General features: G+C 40.4%; 1 protein-coding gene across 2 annotated transcripts in view; it reads left to right on the plus strand.

The window, feature by feature from the left end:
* The window catches only part of KCNQ5 (potassium voltage-gated channel subfamily Q member 5), a 530,762-nt gene that overhangs the window by 458,011 nt on the left and 55,175 nt on the right, over nucleotides 1-17,576 (plus strand). For both annotated transcript variants that reach the window (XM_048845923.2, XM_048845922.2), the window contains exons 4-6: nucleotides 1,288-1,463; nucleotides 2,756-2,881; nucleotides 15,879-15,989. In XM_048845923.2, coding sequence (XP_048701880.2) covers nucleotides 1,288-1,463; nucleotides 2,756-2,881; nucleotides 15,879-15,989 — 413 coding nt within the window. The remainder of the gene's footprint in view (nucleotides 1-1,287; nucleotides 1,464-2,755; nucleotides 2,882-15,878; nucleotides 15,990-17,576) is intronic.

Raw genomic sequence — 17,576 nt, forward strand, 5'->3', positions numbered from 1 at the left:
GAGAGTTACCTAAGGCCATGTCTGTACATACCGCGCTGCAGCGATACCAATAGAGCTGAGCCGCTGCAGTGTGTCTGGTGAAGACGCTCTGTGCCGACGGAAGATAGCTCTCCCTTCAGCCTAATAAAACCACCTCCGTGAGCGGCAGAAGCAGTGTCACGTATGTCGGTGTCACTTCTGTCACTCCGGGGAGGGGTGGTTCTGAAGTGCCTCCGCGGCTGCTACCACTGCAACTGCACTCGCTCAATGAGAGCTAGTGTGAATATGTGTACGCAAACAGGGGAATCACATCCCTAGCTCATAGTATAGACATAGCCTAGAACAGTGGAAGTCATAGCCCTGATTTGGTGACAAGAGAAGCAATTAGTAAGAGCTAGTCTCCCATTTCTTGTTTTTCTGGGGTAAATATTTTTAGTAATTTTTTAAATAAAATTACTTGGAATACAACAATTTAAAATTACCCCTTTCTATTCCATACTACTCATAGCTACTGCAGGCCATAATGCATCTAGCTGTCTCTGCGTGAACAGTGTTTCTTCTCCTCATCCTCTCCTAAGCATGGCACTGGCTCCAAGAGTTATAAACAAGCACGCTACACTTAACAAAAAATTTTAAATGTTTGTTGTGAAGAAACAAACTCTCATGCAAAGTATTAACACTCGGAGTGCTGGAACTTTCCAGACTGTCAGCTAAATGAATGCTTAGGAGGTCATTTATGCAACCAAGTTTATTTCTGTTTTTCCCCCAGGAAAATGTATATAAGGGAAGCTTGTATCCAGAAGCTCATTACTGCACAATTGCATCACATAGTATTCGCACACATAGGAAAATAAAATGTATATTTATAAGTCTACGTACCTCCATTTGACTCATGAAACTGAGAGGGTTTTGTTTTCTGTTACTGGCTTTTTTAATGCCTTTTCCTAGGAATGTTGCTATGGGGGAAAGCAGTAGTGCAGTTTTAAAGCATGAGATGATTTATACAGTTCTACACATTGGGCTTGAAAATACCTTCCACAAGACGACTAGTTCCTTCAGTACTGCCTGCCTGATCAGTATATGTTTTTAACATTTCTAATGTAGCTCATGATTTTCATCCTGAAGGGTCTCTATGCACTTTTTAGACTCTAGTCTCGATCCCACAGTCCTATCTCAGACAAAATTCCCAGGGAATTGAAGACGAGTAAGGACTCCTCTTTATGCACAACTCCCTTCACTCAGCGTATTACGTCTATGTTCATGATTGCTTTATGTACATTAATATATTCTGTAATGTATTTCTTTCAGACACCATTGTTCTCATCGCTTCAATAGCGGTTGTTTCTGCAAAAACTCAGGGTAACATTTTTGCAACATCAGCACTGAGAAGTCTTCGTTTCCTACAGATCCTTCGAATGGTGCGCATGGACCGAAGAGGAGGGACTTGGAAATTATTAGGTTCAGTAGTTTATGCACATAGCAAGGTAACTGTCATGGCCGTTCATTTCATTTAATTCTTCAGTCGGATTCAACAAAACTCTATGAATCAACATCACCTCATATATCTATAAGATTCCAGTGAATACCTAAAACTTCCTAAAGTAATGTTGGCTATGTAATGCATTATCAAAAATACATCTTTTCATGTTCATTCAGGTTTTTGAAAATATGCTAAAAATATTGGCCCTGATTCACCACCAGTTGGATGCTGGTGTAATTCCATTGAAATCAGTGGAGTTACACACGTGTCAAACTGAACTGGGAAATCAGGCCCATTGTTCAGGCTGGCCAGAGAACAAGAATTCTTTTTCATGAAAAAATATGAGATTCCACATTGGAATGAAAATGAAGCCTTTCAAAACCTTTGGCGAAAAAACATGAGAGAGAGGAGAGAGAAAGAGATCCACCCCGCAAGAGAATAGCCCCGTAGTGGATATTTGACTCCAGAATACAAGGCACTACCACATAAGGTAAAAGAGAATCTCCAAATAGCTGCAGTAGCATTAAAGCATATAATCATCTCTGGGTGCCAATCACTAGATAGTGAGTAGCATATTTGAAAAAATGTCAGAATATGTGACCAGCTAGCAGAGGGAAGGGGTAGGTACACACATTAGCCATTTCATTGCATACTCCCTTCATTTAGGCAAAGCTCCTGAGCTCTACACTTGTTTACAACGTTGAGGTCCATGTAGTGTAGTTAATGACCATGAAGTCAGTTTGTTGATGTAATCACAGGCATGAGCTCTTCAGAAAGAGATAGTGTAAATGAAAGAAAAATATCCCTCTGGCACAACAAATATTAAATGATTTATACTAAGTGAAACAGCTCCAACAGGAAAGACTGAGAAAGAATGACACCATAGCCCACTGGTTGGGGCCCTCACCTGGGATGTGGGACACCCAGCTTCAAGTCTCTCCTCCAAATCACAGTGAGCAGGAGCTTCAGCCTCGGGCTCCCACATCCCAGATAAGTGCCCTAATCACAAGTCTATTGGCTGTTCTGTGTTAGCGCTTTCCCCATCCTGGGCCCGAGAAACCTTTTTGATGAATCACCATTCATTTTGATGAATCCAACATTCCGTTGAAAAATTCCCAATCACTTCTACTTCTACCCATTGTTTGGAGACAATTTATGTGAACTGAGAAGCGTTTGATTTTTAACTGCTAAAATGCCAAAAGAATATGGACTGTTTAATTATTTTTTCTTCAAATGCCACTCCACTCTATGTTTAATCTTTTTAATACAGGTTGATATTTATTTTCTTTTATCTAGGAATTAATCACAGCCTGGTACATAGGATTTTTAGTACTCATCTTTTCCTCTTTCCTTGTCTATCTGGTGGAAAAAGATGCAAATACTCAGTTTTCTACATATGCAGATGCTCTCTGGTGGGGCACAGTAAGTATAGAATGATCATTTGAACTATTTAACTAATACTGTAGAATATTTTGTATTACATGAATGCACATATTAAAAGATATAAACTTATAGTGGTCCTGAGTATCCTAGTGCTTCTGTCTTGAATGGGCATGTGCATCTGTGAAAAAATGAGTGTGAATGCTACCCTTATATCCTAATTTGGTAGCATTTTTACACCTGCTTTACACAGATGTAAAGCCCTGATTCAGCAAGACATTTAAGCACATGCTTAACTTCAAAGTTCAGTGCAGCTGCATTTTTGAAGTCCATGGGACTTGAGAACATGCTTGTGTGCTTTGCTGAAAGGGATAGGATTATTCACGTGCTTAAAAGTAATCATGTGCTTAAGTGTTTTGCCAAACTGGGGATTAAGTAACTATGCATGGTATAAGAAAATGGAGAATCAGTCCTAGATGTTTGACGTTTATTCAGATTTCTACTTTTTGATCTTGAAATCTGGTTAAAAATCTCACCAGAACAAACTTTCTCACAAGATTCTGAGTTTTTCTGTTTTCAGTGGGAATAGAAATACTATGCAAATAGTGAGATAGATCGTTGGTCCATGCTCAACTACACTGTTCTGCTCAGACAACTGGAAGGCTGCCCTAATAGGAAAGCTGCTTATTCATCTCCTGTAGGTGTATCCCCCTCCAGGGGATAAAGCAGCATTCCTATTCCCATAGTAGAACACCTTGTGCTCCAGCAATCCCAGCCAGTCAGTGGTGCCATTAGTGTCAACATAACTTAGAGCTTATTTTCCACTGAATGCATAACTTATTTTTCACTGAATGCATCCGATGAAGTGAGCTGTAGCTCACGAAAGCTTATGCTCAAATAAATTGGTTAGTCTCTAAGGTGCCACAAGTCCTCCTTTTCTTTTTATAACTTAGAGCATCGCTTAGGCTGACTAAGGGAAGTCTGGGGGGCTGAACCACCCTCTGGCATGCTCCATGATCAGAGGACTAAAAAGGTAACTTCCCCACCTCAGGTGTTGCGCTGACAGGAGCTCAACCGGACCCAAGTCTTTCTTGTACTTCGACTCGCAGACTAGTCAAAACCTGAACTTGCTTAGAGAAACAACAAAAAACAAAATAAACTCCCAGACACTTCTGAACCCAAAAAGAATGTGCATTTGGGGGTTTGTTTACTTTTTGGGTGAAAGGTAGGTTTCCCAAACCTTTTTATTTGAACCAGTTCACTCATTCTTAGGCCATAGGTTACCCTTCCTCCGTAAGGGTTGTATTTTTGAACGATCAGTGAGTAGAATTGTGAGCTGGGAACATGCAGAACCCAAAGTATCTATTGGCTGCACAGTGACAGTTATAAAAAATACAGAAGTATTTTGCCTGATGAGACTTGTTTTAAAATGTCAAGAAAAAATGTCTCATAAAATATTTAATATTTGATCCTTTAATCCTAATGCAGGTAAGAGTCCAATTGACTTAAAGTTAAACCATCATATCAAACTCTGCTCTCAGTTACACCAGTGTAAATTGCTCTGGGTTTACTGCAATGTAACTGAGAGCAGACTGGCCTGAAGTCAGTAAGAGTTTTGACTGCTTCACAATAGCAGGATCAAGTTCGTAGTTGAACAGTGGGGCTTTGACAGAGTCAGGCCTTGACCCTGTAGTCAAATCCACAGATCCAAGCAGATCTAATTGCATGAACAAGAGCTTAATTTTAGAATTTTCTTCTCCACTTCTTGATATTTTAGAAGGAAAAGCCCTGCTAGGGAGCAATCATTTTATAAAATGGTGGCTTAAAATACTTTGCATACAGTGAAAATGAAAATGTATGACTCATAGGTCAGATAATTTGTGCAAATTGAGAAAACAGGAATTTTTTCTTGCTATCAACAGAAAAACAAATTATAATCAAAAACCTAAAAACAATTTTTTTACTCTCTAATTAACCTGAATACATTTAAATTCTTAATATATTCAGGTGCATAAAATTACTGAAAATCAGCATATCCCCCTAATTCATTATTTTTGTTGTTTCCGTCTTAATAATGATAATTTCTGTAAAAAGAAAAGGAGTACTTGTGTACTCATGCTCAAATAAATTGGTTAGTCTCTAAGGTGCCACAAATACTCCTTTTCTTTTTGCGAATACAGACTAACACGGCTGTTACTCTGAAACCGATAATTTCTGTATTATCTGTAAAACAGTATGTGGGAAATGTAGTCTTGCTTGTTTTGATTGCCAGAATAACCCACATGCAGATTTTGAAAAGGTCAGATCACATGGCATTCTAGGGGGCGTCAACACTTAGTCTCACTGATTTGTTTATTTGCAACAATTATTCTAATTTACATTCCACTGTATACATCAAGTCCCAGAATGGTTTTGTTATGTTCCCGTTTAAAAAAAAGGGGGGACTAGCCATGAATCATCCTCTGAAGTTCCAGGCTTCTAGAAACACTCGTAATGCCTTCTCGTCATACCCAGTATGCTGTAATTAATTGACACTAGCACATTCATTCAATCAAATTATCTAAGGGCCATATCCTGCCATCACTCCATGTGTGATACTCTTATTGAAGTCAATGGGAGTTTTTCACTGAAATCAAAGGCAGGATATGATCTGTTAGTTTAAATACATCTAGATTTCCAACTGCAACTCTAACATAACATAAATGCCATCAATGTGTATTTTCTTATGGCTGGAGCTCCCACAGTTCTGGTTTATGTATGCCAACCAAATTAATAGAGAAGCAAGGTGGGTGAGGTAATATCTTTTATTGGACCAACTTCTGTTGGTGAGAGAGACAAGCTTTTGAACTACGTAGAGCTCTTCTTCAGGACTTCAGGACCTTACCCACCTAGTTTCTCTAATATCCTGGGACCAGCCTGGCTACAACAACACTGCATACAAACAAGATCAATGGGTGCCATGCAGGGCTCCAATAGCAAGAATACTTGGAGAGGATGGCAAATTAATTAAATAAAATAATTATTTTAGTAGACCATATATAATGTGGGAACAGGAAGAGGGAGCATTCCTTGACTTAAATATTTGTTATTCAAGTCCCTAGCACTTCAGTGCTATGCAAAAGTGTGTGCTTTTTGCAATTATCATATATAGTCATTTGTTTTACCTGAAAACATAATTTATTATGGTGTAAAAAAGATACTTGTATAGCTGGCATCTTTTCAGAGTTTCTCTCAGTTATATTGACTTTTCCTTTTCTAATAGTACATTGTAATTACAATAGAATAATGAAATATCTACAACAACTATGTGAATACCAAATGAATTAACCGTGGATGATATTATTACAATGGATATGAAATACTGATGATAAGTTTCTCATTCAACACTATCAGAACTTGAACAAATTTAATTCTTTCAATTAACTTCATAGTATGTGGAGATTCAAAAGGGAATTATTTATTAAGGAATGTATAAATGCATCTAATTAAAGAACAAACTATTGGAATGTTAATTAAACAGAAAGGAACTCCTATCCTTGGGACTCATGGTCCTGTTTTTTCTTCAGATAAATTCTGTGCTGAGTGATTGCTCTTCTCTCCAGAGGGCTTTCAGGTGTGAAGATTCATAGGGCTCAAAGTTTGTCTAACTTTTTGGGAAGATTGTTACCCTACAATGTCATTAACATGCAGACAACACTAAATCCGACATCTCCTTTTCCACAGCCCTACTGGAGACATCTCCTCATTCTCCAGTTTCTGGCAGAGACAGGAAAATTGATGAAAGCCAGTTGATTTAGGCTCAGTGTTGAAAAAAGAGGTTGATGCTGATTGACAGGGGGAAGCACTTCGAGGAATTAACAAAGTCAATAATCATTAAGTCAGTGGAAGACATCTGCAGAGCTTTTGTCAAAATGAGTTAGAAGCCTCGTAGCTGCTCCTGGCTTCCCATATGGCAACAGTCATTTGTCAGGCCAAGAAGCCATTCCTTTTGGAGGTAGACCCCGTCACAGGCATGCTAACATTACTATGGGTCACTCTCCCAGAGGCTAGCCTTGACAGCCACTTGAATATTTCAGGTTTCAGAGTAGCAGCCTGTTTGTCTGTATCTGCAAAAAGAACAGGAGTACTTGTGGCACCTTAGAGACTAACAAATTTATTAGAGCAAATTTATTTCAGCTAGTGTAGTGAATGACTGCCTCCTTTTTAGCTAGCCTGCCTTTCTCTAAGACATCACACCTGGGCTTTGTCCTCAACAATGGAAGCAGTCAAGGTACTGCTTACTATCTACGAGCCCTAAATAGCTTACATCCCATTTACTTAGGAAACTGTTTCACCACCTTTGCCCAGTGATGACCACTGCATTGAGCTGCACTGCTTTGGCCACCTTTCCCAAGAGTGACCTTTGAGAGAATAGCAGGCATTTTCCTTGGAAATTCACTTCTGCCAGACAACTGTCTAAGCCTGAACTTGGCCATATTAGAACATTAAGTAAAATAGTTCTTTTTGTCCAAGCTTTCCACTAATCGCAAGCTCTGGAATCCTTGGCATTTAGCCTACTGTTGTCCATCTTACCCTTTAAAATTAACTTTGTTCTGTTGTGGATGTGAGCTGTTCAGTGTTCCATTTGGAGTTAATAAACCCACTTGGTCCATAGGTGGGTGAAAGTCACTCTACCTGCCTACAGCTGCAGTATTCATTCCTCTATGCAGGGAAAGTCCAGGGAGGCAAAATCCCCTTACCACAACCCAGTCCCAGGGTGCAGTAGCAGCCTCTCTCACACTCCTTTGCCATGGGTTTTATTCCAGTCTGTGGGCAGGAATAGCACCACAACCCTTTCGTGCTGGTTTCCTGGGGTACTGGAACACTGTAAATAGGTACCTGTGACCCCTCCTCTGGCCATAGCTCCAAAGTAACTTTTTGTGACAAGGTATGGAGAGCTGGCATGGAGGCCATTTCCCTGGCATGGTGGAAACCCATCCCCCATACAGCCCCTGATACAGAGGTGGTGTTGCAAGACATTCTGCACTGGAATGAATACTTCCCAGAGTGAGCAACAGGTCTTTTCTGGAAATGATTTCTGTGATCTATTAACTCTGATGGGTATTAAACAATCTTTTCCTGATAGTGTGCCCCACAGTGCAAATCTGTTCCTCATGCTCCATACTTAAGATACAACAAACTTTTGGCTTGTTCTGCTTTTGAGACATCTTAATAAACTGCATTAGACAGTGGGGCAACATTTGGGATACATACTGTAGTGAGAAGTGGCATGAGTTCAGTGAGAGGTAGTAGCAGCTGATTTACATAGGCAGAGCCTTCCAGCACATCCTGAGCACTGTCATGATCTGTATTTGTGCTACATGGCAGCGACCCTGGTCTCTACAATACAACTTTTTCTGCATATATACACTGTCTCGGATTACCCTTTCATGTGAAGGGGAGTTCTGAAGAGTGTTTTACAAATGCCATCTTTCTTCACTTATACTATCTTCATACATGTCTGAGCTGATATTACCTGATGATTTGAGCTACTTCTTTCATTAGTGTAACAAGGATAGCTCACTCCAAAACTGAGTGCTACAACTAGGTGCAGTCGGCTCTGGGCTGAGTCTCATGGAACCATAATACACGTTTTTACTTGAATTTTGACTTTCCCTATGTAATCTTTGCATTCAGAAAAGCTATAGCCAATGATCAGTGTTGACGTGACAAATTCCTTTGAAGTCATTGGGACACTAAGGCCAGGTCTATGCTAAAAACGTAGCTTGACTGAGCGCTGCAGCCATGCTCCTGCCATGTTTCTAGTGAAGAAACACCTCTGAGGCTTTTTTACACAGCCTTGTTGCAGTTAGTTTTTAGTGAATCTTTTCACCCTGTGTGCTTGGAGTTTTTATACTGCAACAGATGACTCAGCTCTAATTGTCCAAATGTGTTCATAGAAAATATAACTTCTTTCTGCATTTCCTTTGACCTTGTCCTTATCTATGAACTTATACTTCCTTTTTCATCACTGGAGTATTAAATCTTTGCATTGTAGTCTTTGGCACACGAGTAGTCTGTTCCGCAAATTCCTGCAGTGTACTCCTGATTGTTACACTAAATGAATGGTACAATTACATATGCACAAAAAAATGGCAATGCCATTTGCATTTCCACCTGCTCAGATCCACTTCTAACATCTTCATTGTCAGAGACAACGCATAAATCTTGATGGGGGTAGGGGACGCTGCCCCAGGCATTGCCTCTGGGCTGAGGAGCAGTAGCAGAACGAGAAGTGCCAGGGCTGTGGCAAGCGAGCGCCTCAGGGAGCATGTCATGGCAGCCAGGCTCCACAGGCAGGGTCCGCTCCAGAATGCATCACCAGTTGGCGCCAGGCTCCTTTGCGGGAGAGGCCCAAGTCTTATACCAATAAAATAAAAACCAGCAGGATCTTATCAAAGGGGAAACGGCAAAATGCCACATTTATTGTGAATACAGAAAGAATCATAGTAAGCAGTTAGTTATAGCTATAACATTCCATTCAATTTCATATTTATTCACATATTCATTCATACACACACACACACACAGGTTCTGCAAGGTTGTTATCATAGTTATCAGCCTTAGAGTTGCTCATGCCAAGCCACTGGCCAGGTGGCCTGGACATGAGGAGGGAACAGGGCCTTGTCAGATGCTCATCTGATGCTCCTGGAAGTTGGTTTGCAGAATCAGACCCCAAAGTTCTCAGTTTCTAGAGTCCATTTTTATTGGAATTTCTTCCTATGCCAGTCTATGGGAATTGCTTCATCATGCTGTTGCTGAATCAATAGCAGATGGCACATTCGTGATGGCTCCGTGCTGCCAGATGTTATCTTGTTTTTCGGTTCTCCCATTCTTGAGGCTGAATTCCAGTCCTGGGGGTCCTCTGGTTATTTCCACTTGACACCTTCTTCAGCCGATGGACACTGCATTCTTAGGCTGGCACCTCCCTGATCATTCAGTTATTATCCACACCAAGCATCCATCCACATACATCCTCTATCTCTATTTTAATCACAATTGTTAACAAAGTGAGATGAATACAACAAAAGGGCAGGGAGTCTCTGGGTGCTGTTTCTGTTGTTACAGAGTATTGCTTTGAGTCTCTCTCTGTGTGAGTAGTTGTTGTTACAAAGAATTGCTTTGAGAACAGACTCTGTCTTAGAATGTACTAACACAATTATTAGCTTGCAAGTTTCACACAGAGAGAGAAAAACAGTACCAAAAACCAAGAGACCTCTTAATTAGTAATACCCTGGAATTTAAATTATGGGGAATCAAACTCATTTGTGATTTTAATACAGAACTTCTTTAATGTGATCCAACATAATCCCCCTTTTGACACTAAGATTTATAATCGACAGTGTCACTTTCTATTCAAGAGAAGGTACTGTGAGGCAATTTGAGTTTGTGATTCCAATTCATCCCACATACATGATCCTAGTGATGTATCTTTACTACAAGGTTCTGGGGCAACAGGCAAGGTGAGGCACACCCACTTTTGAGGAGTCCATTCAGTACAACCTCTAGTGTCCAATAGCTTCCCTCCCTCCCCAGCCCACTGGCTCGAAGTCCAGGGTAGCCAGAAGGATCCCATGTGTAATATGGGGAGTGAGCTAACCTTCAATACTTTTGCCTCCAGGGACTGTTGGTGTGCAATTGTGTCAACAATTTCTCCCATTAACAAGTCTGGTTTTACAATACTGGAAACTTATTGCATCCATTCATATTGATAAGTGTCAAACAATGATCTCTTCCTTTGTTTTAACAAATGCATCAAACCCTAAATATTTCCCAATATGACCCAGAACATTTCGTGTTCCAAAGAAGCTAGGGCAAGTATCTGCATTTCAGTGCATCCCATAGCTATGGCTGTGTAGTTTCCTATTTCTAAATTTTTTCTTATGTATAAGCCATGTGGTAGTATTAAGCCATTGCCAAAGATTCCATCGGGCTTTTAGGTTACCCAGACCAATTTGGACCAAGTCTACATTGGCATGTACTTGTTTTTGTATTAGGCTGTCCTGTAGCTGGGATGGAGAGCTTAATTTATTTTTAATTACCTGCAGGTCTGCAGTATTTTTGTTTAAACACACAACAGTGCTAGCAACAAGACAAGACAAAACATAGAACTCAAACCACAATTTCTATTGTGACAGTAGATTCATGGTATTGAGTTGCTCTGCAGCTGGCATCAGCTTTTCCTGATTTTCTGAAAGACAAAAGAACATGTTTCTACCCCTTTTTGGGGTGGCAGGTTATTGCTTAAAATATTTCTTTTACAATACCCTTGCTTATTGCAGGCAAAACAGAGGAATTACCCCCATATTTTCCTGTGTTTGTTCTATAGGCAGGCCAGGTTTCAATGGCGTCTATCTTTTAAGGGTTATGGGGAAATTATGCCACTGTTTAGTCATTAAATCCCTGAGGTGGGGTACCTCAGTTTTCCTTCTTATACAGCAGACCAAGTTTATAACGTTTTTCCTGCTGTGTTAAGATTTAAGTTTATCTACAGGAAATAGCTGAGAAGCATCATTACGATATGACCTTAAAGGATTTTTCCAAAAATCATACACCCTATACTTGTTACAGGGGTACTTATTATCATTAAATTTATAAAGTTATCTTGTGATCCCATGCCTTTTATTTAGACAATTTGTTTGCTGACCAGGTGTGTCCTTTATCTGCAGCTCCTTTGTGCTGCTAATTCTTTCCTTCCTTTATCATTTAGGTAATTTGCATTTTCACAGACGCTTCCTGCTTTTGGATTTAAAGCCATCAGCAGCTCAGAGACTCTATCTTAAAAGGGACACAATTAACTTTCACCAGAGTTTTGATAACTTTTTTAATTCTGCTTCCAAAACACACAGCAATCTGAAAAAGAAAACCCAACCTATTGTGGCTCCCTTTGGAGCCCTAATAGCATTTTAATTAAGTAGCATGGTATGTTTGCATTTCTTTTGCCCCTTCTACAATATACCCTGCACATGTTCTGGGGCAAATTCACATTCCTCCCATAGTTTAACTACTATAACATTATCCATATCCATTTTTACATAAGGTGTAACTGTTTCTTTTTTTTTGCTTACAGAGTTATCATGTTCCTTTATCAAAGTGACAGTCCGATTACTCAGAGCCATTTTAAGACTCAGTGTTTCAAACAAAAAGAAAAGGAGTACTTGTGGCACCTTAGAGACTAACCAATTTATTTGAGCATGAGCTTTCGTGAGCTACAGCTCACTTCATCGGATGCATACCGTGGAAACTGCAGCTTCCATGGTATGCATCCGATGAAGTGAGCTGTAGCTCACGAAAGCTTATGCTCAAATAAATTAGTTAGTCTCTAAGGTGCCACAAGTACTCCTTTTCTTTTTGCGAATACAGACTAACACGGCTGTTACTCTGAAACCAGTGTTTCTAACATTGCTTCTTTTTGTTTTGTGCACCTCACCCCTGCTGTTGCTTCAGAGGGGCACTGTCTTTTTTAATTTCTTATTTATGTATTTTTACTACAGCTCTCATCTGGTATTTTGTTACAAAAACAAACAAACAAAAAGAATCCAGATTTTTTTTCCTATTCTCCTGATTTTGACTGCCCTGCTGCAGCCACAACTTAAAAACATTTTCAATTTTGTAAAGCATTGAGTTACCTTTTAAGGGTTAAATGCCAAATCCCAAAGCCAAACAACACTAATTACCTGTGTCTAGCAAAAAGGTCTCAGTTTTGCAACTTTGAATTAAAGAGTCAAATGGATTTTTAGTGGCATTATTTCAAACAAAAACAAAACCAAGTGGTCCTTAGAACTTTATGTATTTACACACACACAGATAGATACATACACATTTTCTTTTTCTTAAGATCCCTTCCACACTACTCTGTTTTTTACATCTTACATTCCCTTTATACATTTGAGGCAGTTAAGTTCCAACAGAATCCCCTTTTGTTCTTTTAGCAAATTTGACTAAATTGTCCAGTCAAATTATTTTAATCAGATAAAAGAAAAGGAGTACTTGTGGCACCTTAGAGACTAACCAATTTATTTGAGCATAAGCTTTCGTGAGCTACAGCTCACTTCATCGGATCACGAAAGCTTATGCTCAAATAAATTAGTTAGTCTCTAAGGTGCCACAAGTACTCCTTTTCTTTTTGCGAATACAGACTAACACGGCTGCTACTCTGAAACCTTTAATCAGATAGTTTATTTTTGCCTGGCTAATTTACAGACATTCCTTTGGAAAAGGGCCCATTTTTCCTTCAGAATGGCTGCAAAGAAACCAAGACTGCTCTTTCTCTAACATTTTTCCTTTTTAACATTTTCACAAAGTTTAGCTGCTTAATTCCCTCCAGCCTCTGCAGAGTTAACTTTTTCACTCTCTTTTCTCTTTGTAATTATGCCTGGGGGTGCCGTACATAGGACCTTCTCCCCTTCACCCGCTGTAATGGCTGCTGCCTGTTTACTGGCAAAGCCCAATTTTTGTCTCAGACTCTTAATTAGTGATTCACAACAACTATGATTTGCAGGTGCTCTGCCCTGCTTCAAGGTTAATTTCTTTACCAGACCTTGGAGCACATGATACTCTCTTTCAATTTTCTCAGAGGCTTTAGCTTGGTCTGCCAGGAATCTTTCTCTCTTTTTGCATTCCTGGAGTGCCTCTTTCACTATTTTCAGCTGACTTTGGGTATTTGTAGCCAGCACCTTCCAATTGTCTGCTCCCTTTTTCGTTTGTGCCTTTTCCTCTTTACATGAAGACAAGCGGAGGTAAGAATCCTTACGTGCCTCCCACAACAACCAAATTGCTGCTGCATCTCTTTTGGCAGCACTAGAAGGTTTGTATATGAGGATATACTGAGCCAATCTATCCTCTAGCTCCGAAATAGTGCAGACATCAGCTAGGGCTTGTTTAGTCCAAGGACTGTGCCCAAATTTTTGAAGGATTTGTTTAAAAGGTGTAATTTTTTTTTAACAAAAGGTGAGGTTGGAGTTCCTTCTGAATCTATTCCTCCCTCTGGTACAGGCTTACCCTGTTTTCTTTTAAACATCTTCACATGGATATTTCAATCTCTTTGTCACTCCTGGTATTACTTAGCAAGTGAAGTGAGCTGTAGCTCACGAAAGCTCATGCTCAAATAAATTGGTTAGTCGCTAAGGTGCCACAAGTACTCCTTTTCTTTTTGCAAAGACAGACTAACACGGCTGTTACTCTGAAACCAGCCTAGATTCTGAAATCATAGCTTATCAAATTTCCTCGTCACACCTGGCACAGGTCAGCGAGTGACACAGCCTAGATTCTCTGAACCTGCTACTCCTTATTCCAGCGAGTAGCTTAACCTGGCCCTTAGGCCTTCTTGCTGCCCCTGATACCTCAGTGAACAATAGGACTTAGGTTTAGTAATCGTAGCTTAATCTATACCATTTCCCCTGCTACCCTCCCGGAGGCCAGCAGGTCTGGTTAACCTGATTGATTTTAGTAATCTTAGTTTAATTTACACACTTTCTCCTGCTACCTTCCTGGAGGCCAGCAGGTCTGGTTAACCTGTTTTTCCCTGCTACCTTCCCGGAGGCCAGCAGGTCTGGTTAACCCAATAGAAATGCCTAGCTCAACAGAGCTGGCGGTGTGCACACCAATATTTACAATAACTGAGGTTTTTTACCAGTATTCCCCCTTTTGCAATTCTCCACCAAAAAGTTATACCAATAAAATAAAAACCAGCAGGATCTTATTAAAGGGGAAAAGGCAAAATACCACATTTATTGTGAATACAGAAAGAATAATAGTAAGCAGCTAGTTATAGCTATAACATTCCATTCAATTTCATATTTATTCACACATTCATTCATACACACACACACACACACACAGGTTCTGCAAGGTTGTTATCATAGTTACCAGCCTTAGAGTTGCTCATGCCAAGCCACTGGCCAGGTGACCTGGACATGAGGAGGGAGCAGGGCCTTGTCAGATGCTCATCTGATGCTCTTGGAAGTTGGTTTGCAGAATCAGACCCCAAAGTTCTCACTTTCTAGAGTCCATTTTTATAGGAATTTCTTCCTATGCCAGTCTATGGGAATTGCTTCATCATGCTGTTGCTGAATCAATCAGCAGATGGCACATTCGTGATGGCTCCGTGCTGCCAGATGTTATCTTGTTCTTTGGTTCTCCCATTCTTGAGGCTGTTGGATGGATTCCAGTCTGCCCTCCAGGGGTTCTCTGGTTATTTCCACTTGACACCTTCTTCAGCCGATGGACACTGCATTCTTAGGCTGGCACCTCCCTGATCATTCAGTTATTATCCACACCAAGCATCCATCCACATACATCCTCTATCTCTATTTTAATCACTTTTGTTAACAAAGTGAGATGAATACAACAAAAGGGCAGGGAGTCTCTGGGTGCTGTTTCTGTTGTTACAGAGTATTGCTTTGAGTCTCTCTCTGTGTGAGTAGTTGTTGTTACAAAGAAATGCTTTGAGAACAGACTGTCTTAGGATGTATTAACACAATTAGCAGCTTGCAAGTTTCACACAGAGAGAGAGAGAAACAGTACCAAAAACCAAGAGACCTCCTTAATTAGTAATACCGTGGAATTTAAACTATGGGGAATCAAAGAACTTCTTTAATATGATCCAACACAAGCAGGCCAGGTGGCTCCCACCAGCTTCCGATCCACTGGCTCTTGGAAGGAGGTGATGGTTTGCAAACTGGAGGGAACGGGGGGTGATCTCCAGTTTGAAAACCTCTGTGCTTCATGGAAGGCAGAAATCTGGGGGGGCACATGACCCCTCATGCCCCCCCACATCACCTCTGTTCATTGTTACAAAGTTATTCATATCCATTTATTTAAATAATGTTTTTCCTTTAGAGATGTGTTCTAAAATAGAAGATTGTGTTATACATTTAGATTTTCATGTGTCTTAGTGAATGATTATTTACTGGAAAAATTCTTGCATACTGTGTATCTGATATGTAGCTTTTCTCTCAGGTACTTCTATTGCACATGGTATTTATTCATTACTTTTTAGATCACATTGACAACAATTGGCTATGGAGACAAAACTCCTCTTACTTGGCTTGGAAGGCTGCTTTCTGCTGGGTTTGCTCTACTTGGAATTTCTTTCTTTGCACTACCTGCTGTGAGTATCTTTACAAAAATAAAAAAAAGGCAACAGGAACCTCAATAACTCCTAAGGCTGATGTGAGAAGCTGCATGAAGCTTTCAGCATAAAGAGTCATTGTTTGAATATGTAAAGCTCCTTCACTAATGTTAAAACTTTTCTCAAGTGCCTTTTCATAGAGTAAGGAAATCTGATCATGCAGTTGGATCATCTACATAAAGCCCCTTTTTCTGTGGTGTTAGCCTGGAACACTGGGTTATTATGACTCCAATGTTTCTAAAACTGCACAGTTACTCACTTATGAGCTAGTAAGTCAGATATGGCCATCTATTACCTAACCACAGAGTTTAAGTTGTACATTATTCAGTTAAAAAAAAGTATAGGCCCGTATGGTCAGTTTTGAAGCAGAATTCTACATTGGTTTAATTTATTCACTATCAAAACTGATGGGATGATATGGCCCAAACGAAAGTGTCATTGCAAAGACTTATCATTGTATTTGTATGGGGGTTTGGCCTGAACAAAAATGGAAAATATCTTTTTTCCAGGATTTACTCCTGTTGCATTTTGAAAGACAGAAATTCCTCTCTCTGCCTGTGAATTGTGCCTCATACCCTAGCAATATGTTTCTCTCAGGGCTTTGAAATGATGGAGCAGATATGTTCTTCCGGATTTATTGCAGTTGGAAAAATTAGGACATTGCTAGTGGATGGTCTACAATGACCATGTAAGATCTATCAATTGACTGCAGTAGAATGCATGAAATCAGGCAGAAGTTGTACACCATACTGCACACACAGGCTCCAAGCTGCTTTTTATCCATTGTGTCCAAGGATTCGAACTGGCTCATTTTCCTCTTGTCTTGTTCTATTTCCCTTAACCCAAAATAAGAAAAAGAAAATAATAAACCATACGCTTGTACTTTGCTCACTCATATTTGACTCTGTCATAGAGGAGATCCAGCATTTAACATACAGCTTCCAGCTTAGACGCTGCCCCTCATTTTTCATAAAAACTTGAGTTTCAAGCCTCCTTTTTAAAGGCTCCCCAATCCCCCCTTTTTTCCCCCTTTTCTCCTTGCATGGCGACTCTCAGTTATTTAGGTGGGAAAATTTGAGCTGGGATGTCTTAATGTTTTCCCATTAACCCTACTGGCCCATCATTTGTCTTTTCCTGGGTTGTACCGTGCTCGGAGCTAGTCTCATCCAGTGGGGAGGCAGCCTCCCCCCCCCTGCCTGGCTGACTACTACCTTGTGATAGACTCATAGACTTTAAGGTCAGAAGGGACCATCATGATCATCTAGTCCAGCGGTTCTTAAACTGTGGGTTGGGACCACAAAGTTCTTTGTGATCCTGTTTTAATGGGGTCGTCGGGGCTGGCATTAGATTTGCTAGGGCCCAGGGCTGAAGCCTGAGCCCCACCATCTGGGGCTGAAGCCGAAGTCTAAGGGGAAGAGCCCTGGGCAGCAGGGCTTAGGTTACAGGCCCCCACACCTGGGGCTGAAGTCCTTGAGCTTCTGCTTTGTCCACCGCCACTGGCCCAGGTGGTGGGGCCTGGGCTTTGGCCCTCTGCCGAAGGTGGCGGGGCTTAGGCAGGCTTAGGCT

The sequence above is a fragment of the Caretta caretta genome, chromosome 3 (genome assembly GCF_965140235.1).
Source record: "Caretta caretta isolate rCarCar2 chromosome 3, rCarCar1.hap1, whole genome shotgun sequence".
Taxonomy (NCBI): Eukaryota; Metazoa; Chordata; order Testudines; family Cheloniidae; genus Caretta; species Caretta caretta.